Here is a 9,138-nt window from a genome sequence, read left to right as displayed (position 1 = left end):
CCTCTTCCAAAGCCCATACAAACCCATGGGCAGCAATTTTTATATTCATAACCAGCTATCTTTACCAAGCAAGTCTTTTTGCAGTTGGAGAAGGTTGCAGCTTCCACAGTAATGGTCTGATATTAGAAAATGATGTCAACATCTACAGTCCATACCAGGGGAGTTTCCCCCCTCCCATTTTGTTGTGGTTGGTCTTGTGTTTTCAGTTTGTTTGTGCACTAATCATTAGTGCAATGGTTGCCACATGGTATATCTGGCTAGGAATTAATGGTTGCCTTTTGTCCCTTCTTTCCTACCTCAGAGACCCAGATAAGAATACCATGACTTGAACGTTTACCAGGGTCTCTCAGTACTTCTGGTAAACCTTACCATTTTTAATGCACTTCTCCCAGTCTTTGGAGTACCACAGAGGAACGTTCACTGCATTGCAGGGGAGAAATGGTACTTTTATTTTTCACATAATAGAGTTCTTATAAAACAAAAAGAATTCAAAGAAATGCTTGTGTTCCCCTTCAGTTAAATATTTCACAAAATAAATAAATCATTACAATTCAGGCAAAAACACAGTGGTTAAGTATCGAACATTTGCTTTAAATGTGTTCTATCCTTTATTATTTCCTGCTGCCGTGATAAACGGACTCACTGATTGTTTCCCACATCCTGAACATTTTCTGTTCTGTTTATGTGTCTCACAGGAGAATATGGATATAAATAACATCTTGAGATAATTCTGCATCTACTACAGTTTATTTAGTGAAACAGTAGCTTCGGTTGTGTCCACATCACACACTTAGTCCAGCTGCAAACTGTTTGGCACAGACAAAAAAAAAAAAAAGAATAAGCATTGCATCTGTGCCAGTGAAAACACAGGTAACACCATCTCCCAGAAAAGAAGAGACCACTTGTATGCATGACAGTGTTAGGCCTTTTTCTTTTAAAATCAAATGAGAGATTTCTCACTTTTCAGAGTTATAAACCTCACATTTTCAGAGTTTCATATTGTCCCTCTCCAGCCGAGTGCACAGGTTCACACAACAGTTGGAAGAAAATGTGTGGCTGTGTTCTTCCTTCGGGTTTTCTTTCCTCTCATCGGCTTCCCCTGGCCGTTCAGACCCACAAACATCTGTCGCTTCCCATGCTTCCACTTGGCTGATGCGTACGTGTTGTAGCCGTTCTCCTCAATCCGCTCCTTCAGGGTGCAGTCGACACCAAACTCTCTCTGTAAAAAAGCAGGTATCATGTTGCAGTGTTATAGACTTAGCGTGTGAGGTTAAGACAAAACGCAGATTATTATCTTGTGCAAAATGCATTGTTGTCTGAGTGCCTATTTACTACTTCCGAATCTACATTGCATGCTTTTCTGTGTGGGTGATTTGTGCGCGTTTTTAAAGCTGCATAGTTTTCTCAGTGGTTCACATGTGTGCACTGGTCTGGTTGTGATTCAGAGTTGACCCAGCAGTTGTAGAACTATAGATAAGGCTTCCTTTGATAAGGACTGAAGAAGCTAACACTAGCTCTCTCTCTCTGGAGCTTCCAGATTGACCTCTGACTCGGATACTAACCGCTCCGTACAGCTCGCCTTTCTTGCTGATAGCCAGATAGAAGTTGCTGCTTAGCCCTTTGATGGCCACCACTCCCACGTCCACTGATGTGATTTCCAGAATACCTAGGGATCAGCAAAAAGAAGGTGACATTAATATGTGTCAACATTAATAGTAGGCATGCTATTATGTCATGAACAACTGAATAAATGCTGTGGAGCAGAGTATAGAAGAATTAACACTCTGGCAGCGGTCACAAACCACCCACATGAAGTGCAGATATAAACCTGGAGGAATCCACAGGTTTTTCAGTAATAGTATAATGAGTACCAGCATTTGTATTCTGTGACATTTACATGGGGAATGTGTGGGATTTCTGTGCAAGGTTACAATTATTCTTGGGCACATTTCTCATTTCTGATATTTTAAAGTTCCTTTACAGCCTACACCTGTATAAAAGATTCCAGCTGCTCAGGTCATTTAGTCTGAAGATTAATGGGTGGATTCCCCCCGGAGATTTCTCGGGTTGTTTATGTTGAGTTTGGTATTTAGCTTTCCAGGTCCCTGTGCAAATACGTCAGGTTTATTGTAAACTATTAGGGGAGGTTAATTTATACCTCAGCTAAAATGGATGTGTTTTTGCTGTAGACAGCTGTTGTTATTTGTGTGGTCTCAGTATCAAAGGTCGGAGAGCTATAACTTCCTAATGTGTCCTTTGACCACAGAACCCACTTGTCTCATCTCATGCCGGTGTGTGTGTGTGTGTGTGTTAGTGAACCCCACTGTTTCCCATGGGATGTTTGATTTCATGCCGCCCTCCCTACCTTCCTTTTCCCACTTCCTGTGAGCTGTTGTCATTTTACCCCAATTAACACCCATATGTGTATGTGCACACACACACACACACAGAGTGGGGGCGTGAACTCCAGAAAGTCAACGACATCCTTTGATCAGACCAGGGGCCCCTCCTCTGTCTGATGACTGTTTGTGTGGCACCCTGCTCTACTGTCAGACTCGCTCCAAACTGGCTGGGGGGAGGGGGGGGGGGGATTGGAGGCTGCCAGCCTTGGACCTGAGTGGACAGCGGAGGATGCAGGTGTGCCCAAAAGAACAATCCCTCTGTTAAATATACAGCAGCTTCTCTCCTCGTCCGTGAGGTCTTGACTGTATCAATTTCTAGTTCAAACAGCGGCACCTCAGGGCAGTGGGGTCTGAAGCTGCAAGGCGGTGTTGGGGACTGTGACACAACGGTCATTGAAGATCTGAGAAGAGCTGGTTTCTGTATGGGATCGGATGTCGGGTATGGAGTGAGGATGTAAGACAATCTATGGCAGTCTCTGGCTGCTCTGTAAACATGGGAGTGATGAAAGGAAGGAGAACAGAGGAGGACAGAGGAGCCATGACAGTGAGACTGGGGGTGGAGTGAGGATTAGAAAGGCCGTAATGATCACTGATCAAAGTAAGCCACCGGAGGCAGGGGCGAGACAGGTTGTATATACACACATGCACTAATGCACTCTCTCACTCACTAACTCACTCACACACACGGAAAAGCACACACATACACACACATATGCACAGTTGTTTTGAAGCAGGTGAATGTGCACTTGCATATAACACACTAACTCAGCTTGGCTGTGAAACTACTACAAAATCTCCCTACACTGCTCTGTGCTGAAAGGCTAAATGCTTATGTAGACCCACAATAGGGAAGTAATAAGGTCATGGCTGCCAATGTGGGAAAATGTGCTCATCGTTTAGCTTTATTTACGCTGTTAATGGGATAGTATTGCTTCGTATGGGGTTTATTTTACAAACCCCTTTTAAAATGTAGCCTAAAGTAAGCCAGCCAGGTTCAGCAGTTTTTCTCTTGCAAGCTTTTTGCGCCTAATGTGTGGCTTATTCGATACGCTCTGGTGGGAGTTACAGCAGTAAATGGTGCGTTGTTTGTGGAATGGAGGTAGATGTTGCCAGTAAGAATTAGCAGTGGTTTTTCCACAGCGGGGAGCCAAAAGAATATGTGCTTTGCAGCTTAGCATTGTTATTCTTTCTCACTCTTAAACTTCTTTTTTTCAAAATAGATGTTCTGGTTTTGAATAAAGCAGTATTTGGGCAGATAAGTCAGGATTAAAATGTTGATTGTTATCATTTCCATGCAGAAAAATAGAACAGAGTGAGGCGTAAATCAGGAAATATAGTAATAACACTTGATAAGGACCACACTCAGTGTATTTACATGGAAAGGAACCTTTTTACTACCTTTGAGAAAAGCTATTGGCTACATCTCCCTCCTCAGACCTCCATAAGAGCACCATCTGGGTTTTTTTTTTCCAAGTAAAAGGTCGCTGCTATATTTAAAGAAATTATTTATACAATATTCACAGGATATGCCAAGAACTGTCTTGTGCACATGGCCTGGTTCCTTTAGCCTTCCTCTTTCTTGAGAGACACACACACATAGACACACACACTGGCCCAATACAAGTATACATACAGTCTTTACATGCTCAACCTTTCACACCATCACAGCCATGGATAGTTAGCCAGACTTTATTTATTTATTTATTACCACAAAGCCTTTCCCTGAGTCTTGTTTAGCAATGTTTTACTCAGAGCTGCTAGATGTCTTTAAATTTTAAGACGGCTCTGCTGTGCTTAGGCCACGCAGCTACTTAGCTGACTTTAACACAGTCTGCCTTCCTTTTCTCCTTGCTTCTCTGTAACCTCAGCAAAGGCTCACAGTGGGTTGGAAAACCATGTGGGACAGTTTTGCACTGGCATCCCCATAAATCTGTGGGAGGCATGCTGCTCCTTGCAGGGCCACAGGGAGCCCCCCAAAACAGCTTGCAGATAAATTAATTTAGATTAATTCATTAAAGTTTGACAAATTTAAATGTAGGGTGCCTTTGCATTTCAATTTCTGATTTTAAAAAACTTTTTTCCAGTACTTGGAAAGAAAATGTGATATTTTGTCACTTCAAGGGATCATCAAGGGTCTACAAAGGACGTCAGTCCAGGGATCATGTCTAGCCTCAGGGGCTAGAGCGAAGACTGAAGCTGCTGTTGTGTAGTATTCTTTACCATGTGAACCTGATATGTGGGCACATAATCCATACAGTGTCCCCAGACCCCCTTAGGACACAGCTTTGTGATGGCACCACCATTGATATACTGAAGATGAACGGCTTTGATGTGGCCACAATAATATTCAGGCATGTCATTCATGACTTTGTACCTCTAGAGAATCTCACTTTCACCTCCCTGCCTGAACCTCAATTCATTGCTAATTCAGACTTACCTTTGAAAAAAGCAATGCACTGGGGGAAGTGGATTTGTGGGTCAGTAAAAAGGAAGACAGAGGGATAAATTATCTCAGAAAGATACATAAACTTTAGAGTGACTTTACACCAGACTTCCTTGCACCACTTCAGTTTTACTACTTAAAGGAAACTGCTAACAAAAGCAACAGTAAAGGCATCACAGTGTAATATGGTCAGGAAATAAAGCTGCTTCTGTCATGACCTTGTCAAAACAAACATCTCCCCTGACATTTTGCCTCCTGTGCCATTTCCCCCAAAGTCACTTTGATTGAAAGTGCGGTTTAGCTCTCCCAAGAGGAACGTTAAAACTTCGGGATACACTTACTATGGAATTGCGAAACAGAGAGAAAAAAAAGGTATATAACAACAACTAAGTGGGATATATGTGTGTGTGTGTTTGTTTGAGCACATGTGCTGCTGTTGGGTACCATAAGATCACACCCACCGGACCATGTGATTGCCTGCTGGTTGATAGGCACACACACGTTGCTCAGTGGGAATGCTGGGAGACTAATGAGAATGCTATTTTACTGACTTATACACTGAAACATACAACATGTAATCACTTTAAAGACATGTTTCTCTGAGTGAGGACGTCAAGCTGCTTTAAACAAATGTCTGATCTGTGACTGAGGGTGTGTAATTTGCGTGATGCTGGCGGGCAGAAGGCAATCTGAGTGGGAGAGTCATAGCGAAACAGCCGAAGAGAAGCAAAAAGGGTCTAAAAGCATCAATGAGCTGGACATTCATATCCTCCCCCTGCCACAGCCCTGTTCTTTCTATGGATGTTATCAATGCTGTTTACCCTGGGCTGTGAAGACTGCCTGATAATGGCTGGGTTATCTGCTCCTGCTCCTTTTTAGACCATCTGAGAGCTACCATCATTGTGCTGAGTGTTTAGACAGGAGAGATATCAGTGGGATGTCTGGTTTAAAACAAAAAGACAACTCAAATTAGGATTACTTCCTCCAAACTACCAGTGAATGAACTGCCAACCGGTTCATTCGCGTAACATGAAAGGATCACGTTTTTCCTTTAAACTCACCATTTACAGGTAGCAGCACAAGTTATATTTCTATAGGTACAATCTACATATTTACTTTGGTGTTACATAGGATATAGATACAGATAGACAGAAAGATGTAAATGTATGTTTTAAATAAACTGTCAGGATCTAAGTTCTCATTTAATATGGTTTCTTGTTACTAGAAATGTCCCACTTAAAGACTTCATCAGGTGCTTTTGTCACATTTGATATACTAATACAAAACGAAGGCAAAGGTTTGGGCTATAGAGCTTAAAAATTTGATATCACACTCACAATTTAAAAGGTAAAATTAATTCGAATATTTCAGGCTAAATGAGCCTTGGATAGGGTCACACAGATCACTTCTTGGCTCTGATTCACTCTTCTTTACCTACTTTTGTTAATTGAAAGGGTTACTTACTGAAGGGGTCGTCCTTGATTTTGGTTCCATTGACTTTTCCATTCTTATCGATCCTCAGGAAAAACCTCTGGAAAGAGAACAGCTTTCTCCTTCGTATGTCCCCTAGTAGATGATTGTAACTGCGCACATGCCTCCCCTGTGCTCCCCCAGTCCGACCCACAGGGCCCCCATTGGCTCTGGCTCTAGAGATCAGCTCAGCTTCAGAAATGTTCACTGGAGCTCTGAGAGTCCGTGGGCTGGAGACCCTATCTGTGTCACGGTGGAACTGATGGCAGGCAGCCTCATGCAGGGATAATAAAAAAACCAACAGGGTGACTAGTACAGGAAAAGCCGGGGTGATAAGCAGTGCTGATGACCGTAGTCTGAAGGTGGCCCCAGAGCCTGAACGAGCCCCTAACCCAGCCCTGGAGCAGGACGAGGCAGAGGCAGCCTTACTCCCTCCAGCAGTCCATCTGATCATGGTAGTGTGCTGTGAGGAGGACTAGAGGCAGCCTCGGAGCTTGGGACATGCTGCTGGGGGTGAAGATTGCCTGAGAAGGCAGGGAGGGAAGCCCTCCACAGACCAGAGTGAAGGTGTCCCTGCACAGTGTCCAAACTATTCAGCGCAGATATAAAAATGTCAAGATATCCTTCTGGGTGATTTTTTTTTTGATTATGTAATTTCAGTAAGTCTCTATTTTCCAAGCTGGTACTCCACTCCGTTCTCTTCTCTACTGCTGCAAGGTTTTATGCTGGTTATCAAAACTTCCAAGTCTGTTTCGGAAAACATCTCAGTCTAAATGAACAAAGATTAAAGAAAAAAAGAAAAGAAAGTGAAAAAAGCAGGCAGACTATGTGTGCATTCTGGTGAAAACCTGTTTTTGTTCCCCCTGCACTTTTCCACAGTTTTACTAATTCTTCTTAAATTGTTTGTGAACTTTTAACTCTTGCTCAAAGGGGCTCCGGTGTAAGCCTTTTAGTCCCAGACTGCTTTTCAACTTAACAAGAAAAAAAAGATAAGAAAAAACTAATAAAAACAAATATCCAGTTGAGAAAATGTAATAGTATCCATGTAGAAAGGTATCTAAAATCTGGTAAAAGTCTTTAGTTCCACTGAAATTAAAAAAAAAAGAAAAAATGGTGCCACCACACCATTTACCTGTTCCAAGCTGCTAAACTCCACATGTGCAGGAAAACATTTCCAGATTTTACTCTGAGGACGAAAAACAGGATTCAAGACTTAAATAGGAAGGTTGGTCAGTCCAGGCGAATATCTGTCCTCTTTGGGTGCCCAGCTCCTCTCGCTCTCTCCTCATTTAGCTCTCTCTCTCTCTCTCTCTCTCTCTCTCTCTCTCTCTCTCTCTCTCTCTCCACCCCATGACTCCACCTTCACACAGCATCGAGGTAACGGTCTGGGGAGGTCTCTTTTTTTTTTTTTTGGCTGGATTGAGTCAGAATTTTTCACCTCTTCTACTTCATTTGAGAATTCCTCACTGAAGATTGATCACTGAAAAATGACTTTATGTCATGTGTAGCTGTGTGTGACTCTTAGTTATTTGATCCCTCCTTCCTTTACTCAACCCTCCCACGCCCCTCCTCACATATGGGAACAAGTACTGGTCTGCATGTGTGTCGATGTGGTGCTTATGTACAAGCAAGTCTAACTTATGAGAGTGGGTGAGAGGTGATAAAGGGGGTTTACCTTCATAGATGCTACGAACCAGGAAGAAGCTGCCTGGTGGCGTTGGATCTTTCCCTACAGCTACAGATTACACTGGTGATTGGTTTATTGGTTAATGAAAGATCTGTCAGGAGTTTTTTTGTGTGTATTAGATGTAAAAAGGGGGCCTACAAAGGGCTGTATAATTGAGTGTGAAGCAGATAAGTATTACAAACTGAAAATGAATTCACTTCCTCCTCATTAAGGTGATAATCCTGACAAGTGTCCTTCCTCCTCTACAGATTAAAATCATATTAAGTTACAAGTCTGGATGCTGCCTTATCACTACCATCTTTCTAATGCCTCTCTTCTTCCTTCAAGGCACTTTATCGTAGAGTGTTATCTCCCCTGCAGTGCTGTAATGCAATGAAGTTCTCCAGTTTCACTCACCAGACCTCTATTCCTCTGTGACTCAGGTGTCATAGTGGACATCAGCCAACAAGACTGTCTTACGAAGCATTATTTGCTCCTAAAGGCAAGACAGGGACAGAATGGACAATGTCATAGTGGACTAGGCAACAATGTAGAATATGTGCAGTGAATGTGCAAAATATTAGGGACGGTCAGTCGTCTCACGAAGCACATCGATGCTGAAACTCCAGATCACAATATATCAAGTGTTACGAGTTTTGTTTGATTGTCTGTTGTGTGTGTTTTGGACATAAAATCAAAACTAGCTGAGCTTTTGCAGATTATTATGAGGTTAACCATTATCAAGGACCATAAAGTAGCATTTTAACAATCCAGCACGATAAACAAAATTTGCTGCTGGGACTCTTATCTATTTTCCCTGATCCTCTTCTTTTTAATGTCAGCATATTTCCTGGTCCCAGCTTTTTTTCCCTTAAGTCCTCAATTTTAGGGCCTGCTTTAATGTCTGTCAGCGGTCCATGGCCAGAGAAGCAGTTTGGCTTCAATTCTGGTCTTGGTTTTATCTGAGGTTGCAAACAAAACAGTGTTATCAGCAGTTCCTTTGTGGCGTCCGCTCCTTCTGTGATAACCTGAATCCACGTAGTGGACATAGGGGATCAAGGACATGTGCACAAATAATTCCATGTACATTTGCATATATCTACAATGTATTAAATTTAATGATGAATGAAAATGTTCCACTGATTGGCTCAAACAAC

The 9,138-nt window shown here is 42.4% G+C and overlaps 1 protein-coding gene across 2 annotated transcripts; it reads right to left on the bottom strand.

Moving 5' to 3' along the window:
* Positions 1 to 425: 425 nt before the first annotated feature.
* fgf10b (fibroblast growth factor 10b) lies at positions 426 to 7,584 on the bottom strand. Of its 2 annotated transcripts, XM_026187844.2 has the most exons (4): positions 7,448 to 7,584; positions 6,310 to 7,084; positions 1,563 to 1,666; positions 426 to 1,219 (listed from the first exon to the last, which is right to left on the bottom strand). In XM_026187844.2, the coding sequence occupies exons 2-4, from the start codon at positions 6,767 to 6,769 to the stop codon at positions 1,028 to 1,030; spliced, it is 756 nt and encodes a 251-aa protein (XP_026043629.1). In that variant the 5' UTR covers positions 6,770 to 7,084; positions 7,448 to 7,584; the 3' UTR covers positions 426 to 1,027. The 2 variants fall into 2 exon arrangements, with proteins under 2 accessions (XP_026043629.1, XP_080164968.1); XM_080308842.1 differs by having other exon boundaries at positions 6,310 to 7,506.
* Positions 7,585 to 9,138: the final 1,554 nt, after the last annotated feature.

The sequence above is a fragment of the Astatotilapia calliptera genome, chromosome 12, assembly GCF_964374335.1.
Source record: "Astatotilapia calliptera chromosome 12, fAstCal68.1, whole genome shotgun sequence".
NCBI classification, from domain to species: domain Eukaryota; kingdom Metazoa; phylum Chordata; class Actinopteri; order Cichliformes; family Cichlidae; genus Astatotilapia; species Astatotilapia calliptera.
Note: the sequence above shows the minus strand (reverse complement) of the source record. Positions and strands in the feature narration are given on the sequence as shown.

Bases quoted from the DNA above. Each gene is read 5' to 3' on its own strand.
- fgf10b (XM_026187844.2), bottom strand. From the start codon at position 6,769: ATGATCAGATGGACTGCTGGAGGGAGTAAGGCTGCCTCTGCCTCGTCC. The intron at 1,667-6,309 runs GTAAGTAACCCT...GCTGATCCCTAG, and splicing joins AATCAAGGACGACCCCTTCA to GTATTCTGGAAATCACATCA. The intron at 1,220-1,562 runs GTTAGTATCCGA...GCTTTTTTACAG, and splicing joins AAGGCGAGCTGTACGGAGCG to AGAGAGTTTGGTGTCGACTG.